The sequence below is a fragment of the Rhinoderma darwinii genome, chromosome 1, assembly GCF_050947455.1.
Source record: "Rhinoderma darwinii isolate aRhiDar2 chromosome 1, aRhiDar2.hap1, whole genome shotgun sequence".
NCBI lineage: Eukaryota > Metazoa > Chordata > Amphibia > Anura > Rhinodermatidae > Rhinoderma > Rhinoderma darwinii.
In genome coordinates, this window is record NC_134687.1 from 37171278 (window position 1) to 37193083 (window position 21806).

A 21806-nucleotide genomic window follows, 5' to 3' on the forward strand; every position below is an offset into this window, starting at 1 on the left:
GTGGTCTTCTGGTGGAAAGTATATCATTTGAAGACTTCATCGGGTGTTATCCCTTTGAAGTGGTCTTCTGGTGGTTGGAGCCATCTGCAGAGGTGAGCGGTGCTTCCGAGCTGGTTTACGGCTGGAGGTAAAGAGTTTGGTGGTGGTTTGCAGATGGCTAATTTAAAAAGGAAAAAGATTCGGTTTTAAAATGGCTTCAAGGACTTCCCCTGCTCTGTTAAAGTATTAAAATATGTTTATGGTTAATTCTGATTCTGACCCATGTTGGGTCATGTGAATTGGAAGTGGAGTTATCCGAATGTTTCGGATTAAATTGCATTTAAATAATGTAAATAAATAAACGGCTGCTGTGGCCAATTTCATATCCAACCTCGGTTGTCACGTGTCGTTATTGGGAGATGGGCAGGAAAAAAGGGGAACAGGTTCATTAGGAAAACATGGCATGACTCTACTTAGGCCAGTCATGTGTCAACGCCTGGGCCCACCAGAGAATCCTATGGAAGAATCTAACAGAAAAAAACCTCTGTGTGACTGTATGATATTGGAGGCATACAGAGGTACTGTAGAGCCCCCATACAATCAGCACGTATTATGACTCCGTACAACTCGAATGTTGTATAGAGGCGTAATATAGCCATGTGCATAAGGATTTTCTTATCTTACTACTGACCATTATTTATACGCTACCCAAATCACAACCAGAGGGGAATTTATAACTCTCAGGTGCACAACTTTACATCTCACTGCAGCCCCTGCTGGTTCAGTGTCTGTACACAAACACTATCATTTAGTCTGTTACAGCACAACTATACCTTCTATACTGGGCGAACATACCATATGTGCAACCTGTGCAGCGGCACAGGGGCCCTGCAGCCGGGGGGGGGGGGGGGGCATCCACTCTTTAAAAGAAAAATAATAGCACTCCCTACCTACCAGGAGACTTTTCTGTCTTTGATTTCTATAGCTTTTAAGTTTATTTAGTGCAGACGTTGCGGAAAAATTGGGGCAGAAAACCGGTTACGGAGTGAAATTTACATTCCCCAACATGCTCAGTGTGTTGCAGAGAAGCACCAGGTTTTCACTGCGGTTATCCACCTTTGCAATGCAAAGGATAAAAGTTGTGGCATTTGCGCTGCTGACGACACCATACAATCTGCATGTTTCATACGCAGATTTTGATACATATCCGTTGTGGATTTGTTTACGGCATAATCCACAGCAAAAATTGTCCGCCACGTCTGAACTTGCCCTAAAGGGGCTGTCTGCGTAAGACAATCTCTGTCCTCCGATGATAAGCTCATCTCTGGCTGTTCTGATGCTGGGACAGCAGCGATCAGCTGTAATCAGCAGAGGAACCTAGCAACAAGTGTTCAAATTCCCTACAGCGCCACCACAGGGTGAATTAAGCATTACACAGTTCCTATTTATATCAAGGAACTTTCCATGTCCTCCAGAGCAAGAGAGAAGCTCTTTATAGAATATTTGTAATAAAGTAGGATCTTGAACAATACTTAAAATTCCCTAAAAGAGTATTTAAAAATGGAATTTCTAAACCAAACAACCCCTTTCAAACCATCATCTATCAAACAATCATCTTTAAAAGCGGTGGGTTTATCACTACATTACTATTCAGGTTTACTGTTCAGGAATCTGGAATAGCTGAGATTATTTTTTTTTTATTTGAGGGGAAATTTTAAACACTACCCCCAAAATCTTCAGGCTTGGTGTCTCAGGCAGTCCAATGTACCATTACACAGAGAGAACGATTGTATCAATTGGCTTTAGTACACTGAAGAAAATAATCCTGAAAAACCAAATTTACAATAGAAAATAATAAAACTAATATTGTCGTTAAAAAAATCTGTTCTCCTCTCCCCATTCAGTTGATGTGAGTCCATCCTTGATTTTGGTTTTGCTGCCCTGGAGACAGGTTTATCCTTCGGACATTAAGTTCTGTGGCAAAGGTCCGGGCTTTTTGATAAAAGTAAAGTGACTTTTCTCGGTCAACTAGAAAATTGTGGTAAATGACGGCAAGTCTGGTGTAAATCTTCAACTGGGACCTCTTGTTGCCTAAATCCATAGCAGCGGCCAGGGCGAGATGATAGTATCCAGCCGCATCATAGGGATCCTACAATACACAGCAATGTTACCATAAATGAGACCTCAACTCAGTCATGACCAACATGTAAGATAAAAGCACATTTTGCACATTATTTTAAGGATCAATTCCAATCAGGTATAAAACTTCTCCTATTTGTTCAGATCCATTTTCGTGGCCATAGGGGGCAGTAGTTTATTACATCTTTGAATATATAAGCGACATGGTTTGTCAGACCTATAGCGGAATTAGCTTCAAACTTAGTTTCGACCTTTTGACACTAAGTTGTTTTAAGGTCCAACATTCTGCGCTAAATAATTATTTCATATATTATTAATTATATTTTTCTGATACAGAGCTCAAAAACCCCCACATAGACAGAGTTAATTTATAAAATTGTGGCTTGCCTACAGCCACCACTAGAGGGATCTTATTAGCTTACTGCATACTGTGCAATATACGCAGTAAGCTCCCTCTAGTGGTGACTGCAGGCAGACAGAATTTTATCATTTATCTTTGTCTATCCAGGGGACATGAAGATCTGCATCAGTAAAATGGAGCTCCAGCCCATATTAAGACATTTATTACCACATAATTTTGTACCTATTTAAACAAAATTAACACAAAATAGTGTTCATTGTTGGACATTCACTTTAAACAGTAAACACTTTTCTGAATGTTCATGAGTGTGATGTCATTTATTTCGGTCCACTATTTGGTAATTACCCTGGATATGTTAGCCTTATTAGGGCAACTGACAGCCCTTTTTTATATGGAATTCCCCTTTAAAAACTCTCTTCTCCATTGCTTCGCCAACTGGCCTGACCCTAGCTGAGATCTCCAATCAGCATCATTCATATTTCTTATCTTTATTTTTTTTATACAGGTTCTAAAAAAGTTTTAAAAACTTAATTAGGGCCACTAAAGCTAATATCAGTCACTCATATGTATGTAAATGCCACTTGAGGTTCTCAGCACAGGAGATATGTGGGTTAAAGTGGTCACCATGGGGGCACTCATCCTACAGTCAGCCTCTCCCTAGACTGAAAGGGTTACCAGTCAGCCTCTCCCTAGACTAAAAGGGTTAATACCAGAGAACAATGCAGCAGATTGCGTCAAAGGGGACCTGACCGCTCCCCTGACATGTCTGTTTTATTAGATAGTAGCTTTCCCCATAATTCTGTAGCACCTTTTGTCCAGCAATGGAGCCGGTAATGTGTCATTCCTCTGTTATTCCTCCTGTAACTGGGCGTTACCATTCCCTTTGTCAATGGGACGTGTCCCTACACAATTTGACACTGTCCAAGATGTGTAGGGACACACCCTATCGACCAGGGCAATGGTAACGCCAATTTGTCATTGCATTTACTATAATGCATGGATGATGAAGAGTAGATAGACTTTTGGCTTAGGCTGGGTTCAAACAACCTATTTTCAGGCGTAAACGAGGCGTATTATGCCTCGATTTACGCCTTAAAATACTGCTACAATACGTCGGCAAACATCTGCCCATTCATTTGAATGGGTTTGCCGACGTACTGTGCCGACGACCTGTAATTTACGCGTCGTCGTTTGACAGCTGTCAAACGACGACGCGTAAAAGGACTGCCTCGTCAAAGAAGTGCAGGACACTTATATACATTATATGCAGGACACTTATATACATTATATGCGGGGCACTTATATACATTATATGCAGGACACTTATATACATTATGTGCAGGACACTTTGAAACGTAATTTGAGCCGTTCTTCATTAAATTCAATGAAGAACAGCTCAAATGTTCGGCCGTCAAAGACGCCTCGCATAATGCGAGGAGGAGCTTTTACGTCTGAAACGACGCAGCTATTTTCTCCTGAAAACAGTCTGTCTTTTCAGACGTAAAAGACATTTCTCGTGTGCACATACCCTTAGTGTTAAAAAACGTAAAATTATCGGTAATTTGATGAATGTGATTTGTCCACCCCACGCTTGTTTGGGTTCTCACCTTCAGGTCATAGAATATGATGTCCCCTAGGACCAGGTAAACTTTCATGTAGTAAATCGATTCCTCTTCTAGTTCCAGGGGGGACGAGCAAAGAGAAAGAGCCTTCAGGTAGAAATGCTCTGCAAGTTCTGACTGATTCAGGTGGCTGTAAATCCCGGCTAATCTGTGATACGAGACCCGTTCATTCAGCTGATCCTCTGTAATATTAGACACACGTACCGGTATTATATACAGTATTAACTGAGGCAGAGAAGCGGATTTCCTTTATTGTGGATGTTATCATTTCCATATTGAAGCGGATTTATATAGGTGGGTTTCCAGGTGTGTTGATACCTTACTTTCCCAACTGACTTCATGTATTACATCACATATCTGTTACATAGGGTTCTTAAAGAAATATTCCCAGAATCAGTAACGATCACCTATCCACAGGAGAGGTGATAATTGTCTGATCGCTGGGGGCCACATCACCGGGACCCCAACCGATCCCGAGAACAGGGGTCCCAAACCCCCTGTTCCTCCACACTGCTCGACCATAGTGAGGGGAACATTGAATGAAGCTGCATTCTCGTGATCGATGGGTGTCCCAGCATTGGGGCCCCCAGCGATCCAACAATTATCACATACCCAATTAGGTGATAATTGTCGATTCTGGTACAACCCATTTTAGGGGTTATTGATATTATTCCTGTAATATCCCTGGGGGTCTAGAGTGGCTTAGTGGTTACTACCCAGTATCCCTGGTAGTCTAGGGTGATGTTGGGGTTAATATTCATATCCTTTAGGATGGTTATGAATTAATGTCTAACATCCTTTAATATCGTAGAGCAATTTAGTGGTTGATGCTTATTAATTTATATTTAACTCAATGTTTTCTCCCAAACAGCTCAGAGGGGGGTATCTGGGTACTAGGAAAACCTCCCTAAAGAGGGTTTTACACTGGGCAATTATCGGGCAAACGATCGTTCATAGAGCGTTCGTTGACGTAAATTGCCCTGTGTAAACAGGGCAGTGATCAGCAGAGGAACGAGCAAACGCTCGATCATCTACTGATCGAATCGTTTTAAAAAAGAAAACTATTATCGTTGCCGGCAGCACATCTTGGTGTGTAAGCAGTGAGACGCGCTGCCGACATGATAATAATGTATGAGGATGAGCGAGCGGAGTAACGACCGCTCATCCACATTCATAGATCCGTGTGACAGGAGCAAACGAGCGCCAATCAATGAGCTGTCTCGTTGATAGGCTTCCGCTGCTCCCAAAATCGGCTGGTGTAATTGGGCCTTTAGTTTGCAGATCTGTGATAAAACAAACAGGACAGATTTTTACCTATGTTCACACTCAGGGCCAGTGCCATTTTCGCATGTTCCAGTGCTTCCTTGTAGTTTTTCATGCTCGTCAGTAGCTCTGTGAGTTTATTGCATAGTCGCAGTTCAGCCGCCACATTCTCGGTCTTCACAGCTAGTGGCAGAGCGCAGTCCTGCACGCGATATGTCAAATAATGTGGGTAAATCTCATATACTCATCAGTACTTCTACCATGTAAAAACGTTATAGGGAAAAGTGAGGCTGGACACACATTTCTCCTGCGGTGGCCACTAGAGGGAAAATTTAGTATTACATGGCGTCTATTCAAATGAATAGGCAACTATGAAACAAATGGCCATGTTGAGTCTGCCAGAGTCGGAGCCGCTCTTTCTATCACTTGCATGTAAATAGGGCATATGAAAATAGAATGTCTTCTTCAGTCAACCCGTTTATAGCGTACCTGCTGCTAAAATTAAAACTTATATTCAGTAACTGAACAGCAGGGGTCAGCAACGTTTGGCACTCCAGCTGATGTGAAACTACAATTTCCAGTATGCCCTAAAGCTTTTGGCTGGAATAATAAAGCCTTTGTCTGTCAGGGAATCCTGGGAGTTGTAGTTTCTTAACACCTGGAGTTCCGAAGGTTGCTCACCCCGGCTGTACGCAGTCTTTCATTTGTAGCTTAGCTATTTGTGCTCCAGACTTCTTCTGTCTTCAGTTTCTAATAGAATATACAAAAAGAAAAATAAGAGCAGCACAAAAGATATTGAACTAAATATAATTGTGCGTGCACAAGCCTTAGGACCTCAGACACCAGTCCCACATTTGTATTTCCAAAAGAATAGGCAGCACAACTAAAGTTCCAATTCAGTGAAAAAAGGTTTTATTCACCCATACGACAGTGCAACGTTTCAGCCCCCATGGGCCTTGCTCAAGCATGAGAAAGGCCCATGGGGGCTGAAACGTTGCACTGTCGTATGGGTGAATAAAACGTTTTTCACGGAATTGGAACCTGTGTTGTGCTGCCTATTCTTTTGGTAATAGATTATACAGCTACTTCCTGTCAGCCATTTTACTTCTCATAGGGGATAATATCTCTGTCACTTGGTCACCAACTCTGCAAGCAGGGGCGTAACTAGGAAAGACTGGGCCCCATAGCAAACTTTTGACTGGGGCCCCCCCTCCCCTGGGTGTCACACAACCCCCCCCCCTTGTAGATAGTGCCATTTTTACAGCCCCCGCTGTAGATGACGCCATACAGCCCCCCTGTAGGGAACACCATACAGCCCCCCCTGCAGGGAACGCCATACAGCCACCCCCCCCCTGTAGGGAACGCCATACAGCCACCCCCCCTGTAGGGAACGCCATACAGCCACCCCCTGTAGGGAACGCCATACAGCCACCCCCCCTGTAGGGAACGCCATACAGCCACCCCCCCCCCCGTAGGGAACGCCATACAGCGTCCCCCCTCCCAACAAAAATGTGACCTACAGTGTGTCCTACAAAATACATGTATCCCCTCTCCACAGGATCTCCACAGGACAGGGGATACATGAGTGATCGCTGTCAGCGATAGGGAGAACGGGGGACTGAAAGTCCCCTGAACTTCTCCATGACTAACCTCTGACTTCCGGCGTCTGCGCAGCTCAATAAAAATGAAAGGAGCGCTGGTCACGCATGCGCACAAGCACGACCGGCGCTCCATTCATTTCTACGGAGAAGCCGACATAGACCCCGGAAGTCTGAGGTTTGTGATGGAGAACTTCAGGGGACTTTCAGTCCCCCGTTCTCCCTATCGCTGCCAGCGATCACACATGTATCCCCTATCCTGTGGATGTCCTGTGGAGAGGGGATACATGTCCTGTGGAGATCCTGTGGAGAGGGGATACATGTCCTGTGGAGAGGGGATACATGTCCTGTGGAGATCCTGTGGAGAGGGGGATACATGTCCTGTGGAGATCCTGTGGAGAGGGGGATACATGTCCTGTGGAGAGGGGATACATGTCCTGTGGAGATCCTGTGGAGAGGGGATACATGTCCTGTGGAGAGGGGGGGGGATACGTCTTTTGCTCTATTTTGCGCCTTCAGGACCAGACACCGTTTAGCCATTTTTAGCACGTGTTAGTTAAATGGCTATAACGTTTTTATTTGTTGGGCTAACGACATGATTTTTACGACGTTTTTTTCCGTAGACAATGCAGGTTTCTTTTTTTATCGTTTTTATACACACCTTTTTTGCTATTTTAGAATTTTTATTCATAAAGTTTCAAAATAATAGTAAAAAAAATAAGCTTTTTTACGTTTGAGCTATTTGTTTTTGGTAATATAGTTTTACCCTAAAATAGACCTTTTATTTGTGATCGTCATTGTCTACCGTAAATTTTTATATATTACATGTCTATATTAGCGTAATTGGGTCAGTGCTAGCGTTACAACAATGATTGGCGGAGGGAACGTTTTTTTTTTGGGGTGGGTATTTTATGTGTATTTATTATTTACATTTTTTTTGCACTTTATTATTTTTTTATTACTATGGTCTGTTCCTCAAAGGTCAAAAAAGACCTTTGGGGAACTTTATATATTTTTTTTTCTTTCTTTTACACCATGTTTTTCCACTGTAACTGGAGCTGCACAGCAGCCCCAGTTACAGGTGAAATCAGCCCTCTCATAGTGACGATTGTCACTAATAGGGCTGTGCTGGGTCTAGTAAGACCCAGCAGCAGTCTGCCACTAACGGTACCCGGTGATCATGTGACCAGTCACATGATCACCGGGAGGAATAGAGACGGCGCCGCTGCTGCTGTCTCTATTCCTGTACACAGCGCGCATTCAGCGCTGTGTACAAGTCATCAGAGAAGACAGAAGCAGCGAAAGCTGCTTCTGTCTTCTCCTCAGGGTCCCCGGCAGTCACTGACAGCCGGAGACCCGACATTCAGCTGCCCGATCGCGCGGGCAGCAAGTTAAAACCCGAGCCGTAGAAAGTCTATGGCTCGGGTTTTAAGGACCCGTCCCTGACCGCTGGCCGTAAAAATACAGCCAGCGGTCGGGAACCAGTTAGTGGCAGAGCGGGGAGATACCTCCCCGCTCTGCCGTAGTGATCAGTGGCGTCCCGCTGTAGCAGCCATAGCGGCTGCTAGCGGAGCCTCCGGCCATGGTGGGGGCCCGTGCTGGCGGGCGACACGGGCCCCCTCATGCCGCGGGCCCCGTAGCAGCCGCTACTGCTGCTACGGCGGTAGTTACGCCACTGTCTGCAAGTCTAAGGGTATGTGCACACGCTAGCTGTCATTTACGGCTGAAATGACAGACTGTTTTCAGAAGAAAACAGCTGCGTAGTTTCAGCCGTAAATGCTCCTCCTCGTAATATACGAGACGTCTGTGACGCTCGTATATCTTGAGCTGCTCTTCATTGAGTTCAATGAAGAACGGCTCAAATTACGTTGCAAAGAAGTGCCCTGCATATAATGTATAGAAGTGTCCTGCATATAATGTATATAAGTGTCCTGCACTTCTTTGCAGAGGCAGTCAATTTACGTGTCGTCGTTTGACAGCTGTCAAACGACGACGCGTAAATGACAGGTTGTCTGCACAATACGTCGGCAAACCCATTCAAATGAATGGGCAGATGTTTGCCGACGTATTGTAGCCCTATTTTCAGGCGTAAAACGAGGCATAATACGCCTCGTTTACGCCTGAAAATAGGTCGTGTGAACCCGGCCTAAGTCTATCCTTTTCTCCCTCTCTTAGACCTCCATGGCAACCAATCACTGTGAGACAACCCCTTTCCCATGCATCCCTCTCAATATGCAGAGACATGCCTGCGAAGAGGTAATCTTTCACATTTTTATTTTCTTAAGTTCCAGAACATAAAATAAAACATGAAATTCCCTAATGACAGGCAATCTGATCAGACAGTACTGGAGCCCTTTCGAAGACCCCCACGGCTGCCTGAACATACAAAGAAGATCCGGATTATCAGATAATAATAAAAATGTACATAAAACTGACTAGTAAGGGTATAAAACGTTGTGGTCGTGTGCAATACCACATTATATTGCAGTTCTATGCTAACATGCAAACAAGTGCCGGATTATCAGACATTCTAGATTATTAGATTCTGGATTAAAGGACTCTTATTATATATGACCCTGGAAGGGGTTATGATTTGTCATATTTTTGTCATGCTTAAAATGCAGCATCACATTTGGAACCATGCTAACAAATAATCCAGACAATTACTTAAACAACAACTACATAATATAATGTAATTATGAAAAATAGGAATAGTGTCCCCATGGTGTTCAACAGACCCCTTTATCTACAATGGGGCCCATCTGGGTTTTGTTGTGGTCTCCATCGCTGTGACAGGAAGAATATCGATATATGCTGTGCTTTTCTTGTCGTCGAATATGACAGAACTGCTGATGGAGCCTCTGATAGCAGTGTGAACAGCGCCGAAGTAGAAGTAATAATAAAATGAGTAACTGGAAGTAAGCACATTTTTCACTGTTTCGCAGATTCATCAAATGGTTTGCGATTTGTCGGCCATTTGCATACATTAGGGAAGTTGATTATTCATGTCTGAAATTAGTTTGTGGCCATTTTAAAAGAATGGCCGAATAATAACTATTGTAGGGAAGAGATTACATTCTAAAAGTTTTAGCTCCCCCTGCTGGCCAGAAAGTTTCATTCCTAGAGAAAGCATGTATTTAATAAAGATTAGTCCTTGTTCACATAGTGCAGATTTGCTGCAGATTTTGCATGTATTTTTCAGCCAACAGCAGGAACAGAACCTAAACAGAAGAGATATATAAAGGAAGTTCTTAAAGTGTCTCCTCTCCTGGATCTAATTCTGGTTTTGGCTGAAAAAATGCATTCAAAATCTGCAGGAAATCTGCACTGTGTATACAAGGCCTAACAGTCACCAAGAATGAATGGCTGTGAATTACAATGCCAACTATATAAGTAATAAAACCATTCTTATAATGATTTAAAGGGGTAAACTTCTTTAATTTAGGGTACTCTCACAGCTGTTTAGCACATCATACAGTATGAAGAACGCTATTTTATACTCACCCTGTAGAAGGTTGTTGCCTTATTTCTGTCACTGGTCCCATTGAAGAATATATCTCCGCTAGCTTCATACAGCTGCATGCCTAGTTGTGGATCCCCCGTACACAGAGCTACATTCTGCGCTACCTGGAAAGAGATTATTCTTTATTCACATGTCGCATCATACGCAGTACATAATCCTCAGAAAGAAATGGATTATAATCTACAGAAATCTGCACATAGGTGAAAGGAGGACAATAAGGCAAAGTTAAATTAATGATTGTCCAACGGAGAGCTATCATGCCAATCTTCAGGGATCTTTTCCCACCCATGTTTGCCATAGTTGTCACATTCAAATGTAAGAATTTTTGAGTAAATGTAAAAATGGGGTTTTGAAAAGTCATATCTCAAGCTGATATAATATAAACTGTTTCCCATCCAATGTTCTTTAGATGGATGCAGCCGCCTATCACTGCTCTTCTTATATCAAGTGCTCCTCTGGGGAGGGGCTTCTGTCTTTGGATATCCACTGATAGCAGAACATGTACTTGTTTTTTGGGTCGTCTGAACATCTGTGGTTTCTGAATTTAATTCTAAAACAGATGAAAGCAGTTAACATGCTGGAGCCCCCATCCTACACTTGGTGCCCGTATCTATGGGAAGGTAGCTGAACAGAATGCAACTTCATTCCCTAGCTTACTGAATCAGCAAATGGGTATTATTTAGGCAACTGTCATTTGGGCACTTATGGCAATGTTATTTGTACACTGTATGAATGTATTATTTGGGCACTATATGATACACCATGGGGAGGAGGAGGGCATCAATATAAAGTACTGCACAGGGCACCATCCAACCTAACCAAACTATTTCTCACGACTTGTCTTGACCGAGCATGCATGTTTATTTCTATGATGGAAATAAGCTGCTGCCAGGCGCCTCTGACAGCTACTTGTCTCCTGAGGAAACAAAGGATCAGGCATGTTAAAATCTAAACACCCCCATACACATTAGATAGGCAGGTTTGGCGGACCTTTTTAATGTGTAATGTGTATGGGCACCTCAAGTACTCTAAGTATTATCTTTCATCAATGGAGAATTTAATAGTCAGTGAGACAGTCTAACATTCAAAATGGAATTAAAGGGTAACTAAACGTTCAACAAACTTCTGACATGTCATAGTGACAAGTCAGAAGTTTTGATTGTTGGGGGTCCGAGCACTGAGACCCCCTCCAATCACTAAAACAAAGTGGCAGAAGAGTTTGTGTGAGCGCTCAGCCGCTTCGTTTGTGTTCGTTTTTTTCTGGAAATTAATGTAGCGGTGTACGGACTCAATAGAAAGTCTATGAGCCCGTACTCCGATACATCGACTTTCCGGAAAAATCCGAACAGAAACGAAGTGGCTCAGTGCTCACACGCTTCGTTTTAGCGATTGGTCCCCCACCAATCTCAGTGCTCGGACCCCCCACCATTTAAAACTTCTGACATGTCACTATGACACGTCAGAAGTTTGTTGAACGTTTAGTTACCCTTTAAGAACGTGAGAGGGTGATAGTCGTATCTTTAGGGAAAAGAGTAGTGAAGGGAAGAAAAAGAGTTAATACTCAAAGACCCCTCAGAAAATAATGGAGAAAAGTCATATGAAGCCACCAATGTCACTATAGATACCTGAATATACAGATCCACCAGCTCGTTCTGGCCCAGAATATAATATATCTTCCCAGCCGTTAACCAAGCATAAGCTTCTTTCTCTTTAGACTGAAGATCAATAAAAATGCCTAGACTTCTTTTAGTATATTCCAGCGCTGATCGACAGGCTCTAGACCAATGACAAGATGCAATGCAACTTCAAATATGTTAAAAACAAACAAACAATAGATTGCCAGAGATCCATTAACTAAAATGTCACCACTGTGCAGGGGCAGACTCATCATGTGGGGATTAGGACAGCCTCTTTATCAATTTTGGGGTTGAGTGGCTAATGCCATAGGCTCTCCTCACATCTGCATCAAATTCTCTGTTTGGAGACTCCATCGCAGATTCCATCAGCGCTCTTCTTCCCATCAAAACAAAGGACACCATGATGGAACCCGATGAACCTTTTTAAATGTCAATAGGGTCAGTCGGGCGCCGCTGGTATCCGCTGGTATTTAAGATTTACCCCTCCCCTTCATTTCATCCACAGTCTCTCCCCTCCCCTGGTAGAACTTGATGGACATATGTTTTTTTTGCTAACTATGTAATTAGAGAGCAGAGACTGCAAAAACAAAGATGTAAGTGATAAGTACTTCTTAAAGGGATTGTCCAGTTTAGGAAACCCATTTTTGTATACCCTATTAGGGAAATCTGAGTAAATAAAGGAGGGTCTTCTATTTAGGATCCTTATCTCTTGGCCAAAGTGGAGAGTGGCTACAAAGAGTGTCTCTCACTCTGGAGGACCTGTCCTCTCCTGCATAACATAGACAACCCATTGATTTGAATAAGCGCTGTGTAATGCTTAATTTCCCCTGTGGTGGCGCTGCAGGGAAATTGAACACTTACTGCCAGGTTCCCCCACAGTTTATACTTGATCACCCGGGGTCCCAGCAGGGGCACATTTTGGAACCTGCTTATTGTCAAAGGGACCCTTCTAACAAGTAGGAATTGTCCAAAGTGGAGAACCCCTTAAAATACCTAACCCAAATGTATTATAGCTATAGTGGTAGGTAAGGGGTCCATAACCTATGCCCATGAGCCAACCAGGTCTCTATGTTGGGTGAGTAATTTCTACAATAAAAAGGATCTATCACCAATGTCTCCAAGACAAATATAAGTGGATAGTTCTGCTGATGATCTTTTCCTTTTTTAAGTTGTTCCAAGATTGACATCAGAAATGGTCTCCTGCCATCTGTGTATATGATGCATGCTGGTCCTCCTGGAAAAAGGAGGGTCTACTTGACAAGTGAGTCTTTTTGAACCTATAAGGCCCTGTTCACATCAGCGTTGTGTTCCGTTGAGGGGTTCTGTCTCAGGTTTCCGCCAGGGGAACCCCTCAATGGAAAGGCAAACGGAAACCTTAGCTTGATCTCAATGGTGATGGAAACTTTGCTAATGGTTTCCGTTTGTCACTGTTGTGACAGGGTTCCATTGGTTTTGACGGAATCAATAGCACAGTCGACTGCGAAACCTCAGACGGAACTGCTCAACGGAAAGACAACGCTGATGTGAACACAGCATAACAAGTAAGTAACTTCTTGTGCAATTTGTTGAAGAAGTCAAGTAGAACTCCTCTGTGCCCAGGATTGCTACATGCCGGCTTTATACAGCATCATAACTGTTCTTGAGTGTAAGCATTGGTGCAATTGCATCTACATTGATTGGTAAGTAGCTCCAATCCTATCCTTTTTTTACAGTACAGATTGGCACATGGGTTGTAACATTACATAGTTGGGTTTTGTCAGCTATTACAACTACTAATCCAAGTATCAGACTACACAAAAGTGAATATTGAGCGCTTTTGATATTGGGAAGCTTGGCAAATGTCCCTGTGAGATTATCTTTTGGAATATACCAACTCAGCTAGTAGAGAGCTTTTAGAGCAATGCTTCATGGGAAAAGCATTCAGTATAGCTCTCATCCATAAGGAAGAAAACTGTCTCTCTAGTGCCACCAATTGGTGATTATCTTGTAACTAAACGTTCAAGAAAATTCTGACATGTCATAGTGACATGTCAGAAGTTTTGCTTGGTGGGGGTCCGAGCACTGAGACCCCACCAATCACTAAAACGAAGCAGCAGAAGCGCTCGTGTGAGCGATGAGCCGATTGGTTTCTGTTCGGCTTTTTCCGGAAATCGATGTAGCGGAGTACAGGCTTAATAGAAAGTCTATGAGCCTGTACTACGATACATCGGCTTTCGGGAAAAAGCCGAACAGAAACAAAGTGGCTGAGTGCTCACACAAGCGCTTCTGACGCTTCGTTTTAGCGATTGGTGGGGGTCTCAGTGCTCGGACCCCCACCGATCAAAACTTCTGACGTGTCACTATGACATGTCAGAATTTTGTTGAACGTTTAGTTACCCTTAAAGCGTTATTCCCATCTTAGACATTTATGGCATATCCACAAGAGATAGGTTCGTGTCCCAGGACTGTGACCTACATCAATCAGACATTTTTGGCATACTCCGTGGATATACCATACAATGGGAATACCCATTTAAAGAGCCTTGGAACATGCAATCCTTCCAACAAAGGACTGGACACTAAGGCTATGTTCACACGGAGTATTTTGGGGGAGGAATATCTGCCTCAAAATTCCATTTGGAACTTTGAGGCAGATATTCCTCTCCCTGCACGCCGATTTTCGTGGTGATTATCGCGCCGTTTTTCGCCCGCGGCCATTGAGCGCCGCGGGCATAAAACAGCGAGAAATACCCTTTCTCCTGCCTCCCATTGAAGTCAATGGGAGGTCAGAGGCGGAAGCGCCCGAAGATAGGGCATGTCGCTTCTTTTTCCCGCGAGGCAGTTTTACTGCTCGCGGGAAAAAGACGCCGACGCCTCACATTGAAATCAATGGGAGGTGTTCTCGGGCCGTTTTTGCCGAGTTTTGCGACGCGGTTTCCGCATCAAAAAACTCGGCAAAATACCCTGTGTGAACATAGCCTAATACCTGGAAGTTTTAGATCAATGAGATGCCTCAACAATAGGTGTCTAATGCCGTCTTAAGATTTATAATGCCACTACCGCTATTAATTTATGTCCTTTGGAAAGACACTGATCTTCACAATCAAAAGTAAAATCAATTACAAGGACATATGTTTATTTTTACTGTCCCACTTACCTTTCAGTACCTAAAGATAAATACAGCTGACTAATAGTTTCAAGGACTTGACCCTCCAACACTTTGTCAGACATTTTTCTGGCTAAGGACAACTTGTATTCATTATAAATGATGCATTGGGCCTCATTGACTACAAGTGTGTTGTAAAAATGACATAGGAGCCGGACGGCACGAAGCTGACCTATCCGAGAAAGGAGAGGAACACTTATACACCATCAAAATCCTCAACCATCACAGAAATATGACCTTTCTAATGTATACATATATATATAGAAACCATTCCAGTGTCTATTCCTGGAGCTAATTAAAGGGGTTGTACAGGATTATAAAAACATGGCTGATTTATTACGAAAACAGTGCCACACCTGACCACAGGTTGTATGTGGTATTGCAGCTCAGTCCCATTCACTTCAATGGAGCTGACTTGCAATACTAGACAAGAACCATAGACATATGTGGCACTGTTTCTGGAAGGGGCAGCCATGGTTTTTTTTTAAATTCTGTACAACCCCATAGTGGAATGGTATAGTCTAAAATTTAATTTACTAATCCCTCTAAAGAAAATCTGCCACGATGAACAAACAGTCATATATACATGCATAGAACATGTTAAACAGCAGGAGAAGATTGATATATAGTCCTGTGGGAAAGAATTTCATTTATCTTGGAATTTATTTATTTCAATTCCTGATTATTCTGGGTTTATGAGCCTAGTGGGCGGTCCTACTCAGTGATTGACAGTGATCTCCTTATGTACAGGAACGGTTGTCACTCACTGAATGGCACCGCCCTCTGGACTCATAAGCCCCGAGTGAACAAGGATGTAAAGGGGTATTCCCATGTGAAGCATTTCTCCCAATCTCTCGATAGGTGAAGATCCCAGAGGTAGGACCATATATCAGGCGTTTGTGGTATATCCTGAGTAATACCATTTAAATCAATAAATTTCAAGTTGTACTAAATGTACCCAACAAAACCACATATCAATCTGTTCAGCTCCTCATGACGCCTGCAGATCTTACACGGTCAATGTGACAGGTTCAATTTGACTTAAAGCGACCCTTCGGTCCCAGTTAATATTACCTGGTGCCCTCCAGGTGCGCCCTTTTGCCATGGATCTGCTGCTTAAGGGTCCCCGCTGTGTTGTCCCAAAATGGCCACTGCACTTCACAGACTGAGTCTAGGACTCTCCCTTTGTTTTCAGATTGTCCAGAACTGCTCACGTGAGCAGCTCTGGCCAATCCGAGAACAATGCGAGCGTATCGGGCTTGCAGTCTAAGAAGAGCTGCAGCCATGTTGGGACCCTAAAACGGCGGATCCACAGCAGAGGGGCGCAACTGTAGGACATCAGGTAATATTACTCTATATACCCCATAATATTGAACATGTTGTCGCAGGATCGGAGGGTCGCTTTAAGTACCACAATTAATTTCACAGATGAAATAACAAGTTATTGACGACTCAGACTAAGGACTATAAGGACCTTACATGGGCCGATAACGCCAGTGTTTACCACCTATATAACGAGCGCTGATCAACAATACAGCTTTCCGATCGGCACTCGTTTGCTGCCTTTAGACAGATCATCAAGTATGGGGACAATCATTACTACGATCGTTCGTCCCCATGCATTTGCATCGCGTCAGCAGCACATCCGCTTGTGCCTTACACATGCAGATGTGTTGCCGACTAGCAACGCATAAAAGATGCAATCACCTGATCATTGGCCCATGTAAAAGGGCGGCTACTTATATACAGTAGGCAAGAAATCACAGCTTCTCAATCTTTTCTTAGCTGTAATCCCATGTAAGATAGTAGCATTGTTCTACAGACCTTTTTAGGACTCGATGGGAAGGGTCTTAAAGGAAAGGTGTCATGAATTATTATTTTTTTATTAATTTATGTTTTTTCTTTTTTTAATTAAATATTATATTTACTTTATTTATTTTTTCACATAAAATGTTTTTTTTTTATTAACTCTTTTTTGCTTCACTGGGGGCTGCCATGTTTTATTTAATCTGTGTATGTGTCTCTTAACGACACATACACAGATGGAATATGGCAGCTACAGGGCATAGGACACAATGAATGGGACACGTTCGTTACAACCTGCGCTTCTGCCGTCTCGCACATGGGAAGTTCAGAGAGAGACCCACCATAGAAGCTGGTTTGTAGGGGGAAAGCCCGCACCATTTTGTTGAAGACCGGCCGCACTGCAGGTAAGGTGCGTGTGTGTGTGTGTGTATGTATGTGTGTGTGCGTGCGTGTGTGTGCGCGCCGCTGGGTGGGGTTTGTGCGTGCGGTGGTTTGTGTGTGGGTAGGGGGTTCATGTGTGGCAAAGTTGCATGTTTGGTGGGTGTCTGTGTGAGGGGGGCGCTCGACGGAGCAATGGTGATCGCCGCTGTTCCCTCAAAACAGCTGATTGTCGACTATGAAGGATCATGGGCACCACTGATTATTGATAGCCGACAATCAGCTGTTTTGAAGAATCAGCGGCGAGCACCGCTGCTACGTCTAGCGCCCCCCTCACACACAAAGTCCACCCCCAAACCTGCAACCGCGCCACACACATCCCCCCTCACACACAAACCATGTGTGGCGCGGTTGCATGTTTGGGGGGGGGGGTTTGTGTATGGGGGGGTGGCGCTCGATGGAGCAGCGGTGCTAGCTGCTGATTCTTCAAAAAAGCTGATTGTCGGCTATGAAGGATCAGCAGCGTATGGGTGCCTCTGATTATTCATAGTCACTGATCAGCTGTTTTGAAGAATCAGCGGTGAGCACCACTGCTCGGTCGAGCATCCCCCCCACAGACACACAAACCCCGCCAAACATGCAACTGCGCCACACACAATCCCCCTCCACACACAACCCCCCAACACACAAACCCCCTCTATGGGGGTGCCTGTTGGGGGGTGTCTGTGGGGGTTTGCAGGGTGCTGGTGGGGGTTGTGTGCATGGTGCTTGTAGGGGGTGAATGCAGGATGCTTGTGGGGGGGTTGTGTGCAGTGTGCTTGTGGGGGGAGGGTGCATGCAGGACACCTGTTGGGGGTGTGTGGGGGTGTCTGTGGGGGGGGTTGTGGGCAGGGTGCTTGTGGGGGGTGCGTGCAGGGTGCTTGTGCGGGGGTTGTGTGATGGTTTGTGTGGGCGTGTGTGGGGGGGGTGCATGCAGGGTGCTTGAGGGGACCTCTAGTATTTATTGTGGGGAGAAGACAGAAGACTGCTGTAGGTGAGAATAAGTTTTTATATTTTTCATATTGCTAACTTTATTTTTTTTGTTTTACCGGTTCCGCTGGACATATTGGACAACATCGTAGATTCGGTGGACTACTGCTCTGATCAGCGTTTTTTTTTTGTTGTTTTTTATAAAAATAATTAATTAGGGTTGTGTGGGGGAGCTTTTATTTCAATAAAAATATTTTCTTATGCCTCTATGTTTTTTTAAGAATTTATTAGCGCCTTAGTAATGGCAGTTGTCTGTTTGACAACATCAATTACTAAGGCGGGGGTTTATTGTGAGCCAGTAAAAAGTCTGCAAGTAACCCCCCATTATTATCCCAGTAGCGACCACCACCAGGGGTGCCGAGAAGAGCCGGGTACGATCCAGTACCGAACCATCTGTAATGACGGTTGGCCACTGGCGCGGCCGCGTGCTGGTGTTATGAGGTTGGGAAGGGCCAACCACCCTGGTAGTGCTAGGCTGCTGCTGTGTTGTAGTATTTGGCTGGTTATAAAAATGGGGGTGACCCCAAGTCGTTTTAAAAAAAAAAAAAAAAATTACACAAAAAAACTAAAAAAATATAATAAAAAGTAACTTACTTTAAAAAAAAAAAATTAATGCGCAACACATTCCCTTCAATAGGATTTTATCCATTAAACCAATCTATGAGACTTGACGCCATTGCTAAACTGAGATTTATTATAACTTACCTTCCAAGTGATTTGTTTCCATTGCAACAAGGAGGGCCCATTCATAATAAGATCTTCCCTTTTCTTTATAGTCTCCTGTGATAAAGTGGCTTCCGAGCATTAATAAGACACATATAAAATTGGCACCATTTTCCAAAATTGGAAGTCCAGAATAAAGCATTACAGATTTTACCAAAAACACTTCTGCCAGAATCCGAGAATTTAAATGCGAGAATAACACACCAAAGTTAGCTAATACAGCTGCCTGGTTCTGCAAATTGTCCACCTCTCTTGAGATTTGCAAAGCCTTGCAGAAGTGTTTAGCAGCTTCTTCAATTTTATCTTCTCCTTTTAGAGCAATACCAATAAGGTTGTGTGCAATCCCAAGCTGGTGTTGTGAACAGTCAGAAAATGACACCACACTGTTCAATATGTCAAGAGCAACATTGTTTTCTCCATCAAGCATGTAGAGCCAAGCGAGTGATACCAAAATATCCGTCCTATGCTTCATATCCATGGGAAAAGTGTCCATTGCCATCAAGATATATGAGCGAGCCTCTTTATACAATCTGTGACTTGTGCATATGTCCGATAAGCTCAGATATATAAAACAACAGAGTTCCTGGTCTTGGTCGGTGACCACTGATTTAAGGGCATGTCTTAGATGATATGCAACTTGAGATGGAAATATCTTCCCCGGCCTTTTTACTCCATAAGGCGTAGATGTATTTTCTGTAATGAAACAAATTCTTCTCAAAGAGTCCATGGTGCTACAAGAAACCGAAGAAGCTACTTTGATGCAACTTAAGGTCAAGTGTGGCAAACACTTTTTATTATAAATATCAGCCAACTGGAGATAGTATCCCGATGAAAAAGTCTCACTGGAGTCCATTGAGTTGTCCAAGACTTGTAGCCTCTCTATGAATGGCAAAGCTTCATTATGTTGTCTCAAGTCAATGAAAGTCTTGGCCAGATGCTGACACACTTTGATTTCACTCTTCTGGTCTTGACACAGTATTGCCTTTTTCATAGCATATTTCAGAATCATGGATTCCATATCTGTGCTGCTTATATAGTCTTGTAGTCCAAGGAGTAATGATGAAGACTTGTCGATCATTTGCCACCATTTGTCCTTCGATTTTTGTTTTAGGTAAATAGCATTTAAGTTCATGTGGACAGCGGCAAAAAGAAATATATCCGAAAAATCCCCATTAATAACTCCCATGGCCTCCTCAAAGTAAACACGAGCTTGGGAGAATTTGTTTTTCTTGGTGCATAGCCTGCCCAGAAGAAAGCAGATTCTTGCCTGAGCCCATTTCATACAGGACTTCTTAGCTGTTCCTCGTGCTATACTAAGGTACCGAACCAACTCTTCTACTTCATTGTATCCATGAAAAAAGGTTTGCATGAATGAATAGGAGACATCGTAAAGATCTTTGAAGCTTGGTTGGTACTGTTCACGGTTTAGAAATGAGAGCAAAGGTTGTAGTGAGTCAAGATTCTCCTCTTCCACACAAATACAGAAGATGGGGTCTTTATATTCGTCAAGAGTGGTCTGGATTTGGGTAGAAGCAGTGCTAATATCTTGTAGGTCACTGGAGGTATCCAAACTAGGTGGACGAGTGGCAGACTCGCTCATAAATGTCCCCAACTTTTCTTTTAAGTTGTTGGTATCACTAATTGATGTTGCATGTGCATTTTCTAAAATTGAAGAAACAAATTCTAAGTTAGTTTTGCAAATATCTAAATAAAATGATTTGTCTATATTTACGCCTATCCTCTAAAATAAGCAAACATATTTGTACTTGAAATAAATTTGAACCAGGGAAGGGGCAAAGGGTAGGCAGTAGGAATACACTAGGAGTGCCAATGGATATAAGGGACAATTTATAGATTAAGAAACAATGTTCTGGCTTGGTTGGAATTGCCCCTTTTGGGGTCTTTTGCACTTCTTATTCTACCCTGGGGTACACCACCAATAATAAGTCATCAATAAGGGAAAAGGGAGTGTGGAAAAGAGAAAAGAAGGGCAAGAAGCGATTGGATCATTTCATCTTGTTGGTCAATAATAGCCAGCTCTAGTAGGCACAGATTGCCCAGTAGGGTTATAGGGTGAGCGGTCCCTTAGTTCAGAACACCCTATAATACATTTCCCATATATTATTTATCAATTACTATTTTCATTTTTTATTGTATTTCACTGCCTGGTACTCTACTCAGGATTTACCATTTGAGGCAGAAATATTTAATAATTAATTAAATGGGAATAGAGCGGAAAGTTTGGGTTCATAGATTCTTACCCATTACAATGGAGATGCTCTCAGTTAAAGCTACAATATGTATATTTTATTCATATAATTCTGTTTGAAACACATTAGTATCGGCAGGTCTAGCTGCTCCTTTTATATATGTTTTGATAATATGACAAGTTGCCAAACAGTCCTATTGATTATAAACTGGCAAGAATGTAGCTTTTATGAACATGAGAGCTCCTATATTGTGTATCTGTCAGTGTTCATATTCCGAGCGGCACCCCCTGCAGGAAATGCCACCCAGCCCCTGCAGGTAATGCCACCCAGCCCCCTGTAGGTAATGCCACCCATCCCCCTGTAGGTAATACCACCCTGCCCCCTGTAGGTAAT

At 43.2% G+C, this 21806-nt stretch overlaps 1 protein-coding gene across 1 annotated transcript in view; it reads right to left on the reverse strand.

The window, feature by feature from the left end:
- Positions 1–1656: 1656 nt before the first annotated feature.
- The window catches only part of SH3TC1 (SH3 domain and tetratricopeptide repeats 1), a 56327-nt gene continuing 36177 nt past the window's right edge, over positions 1657–21806 (reverse strand). The window contains exons 12-18 of the mRNA XM_075857560.1: positions 19186–20865; positions 15259–15439; positions 12111–12261; positions 10467–10589; positions 5416–5566; positions 4087–4283; positions 1657–2128 (exon numbers count right to left, since the gene is read on the reverse strand). Of these exons, the coding sequence (XP_075713675.1) occupies positions 1880–2128; positions 4087–4283; positions 5416–5566; positions 10467–10589; positions 12111–12261; positions 15259–15439; positions 19186–20865 (2732 nt within the window). The 3' untranslated portion in view covers positions 1657–1879. The remainder of the gene's footprint in view (positions 2129–4086; positions 4284–5415; positions 5567–10466; positions 10590–12110; positions 12262–15258; positions 15440–19185; positions 20866–21806) is intronic.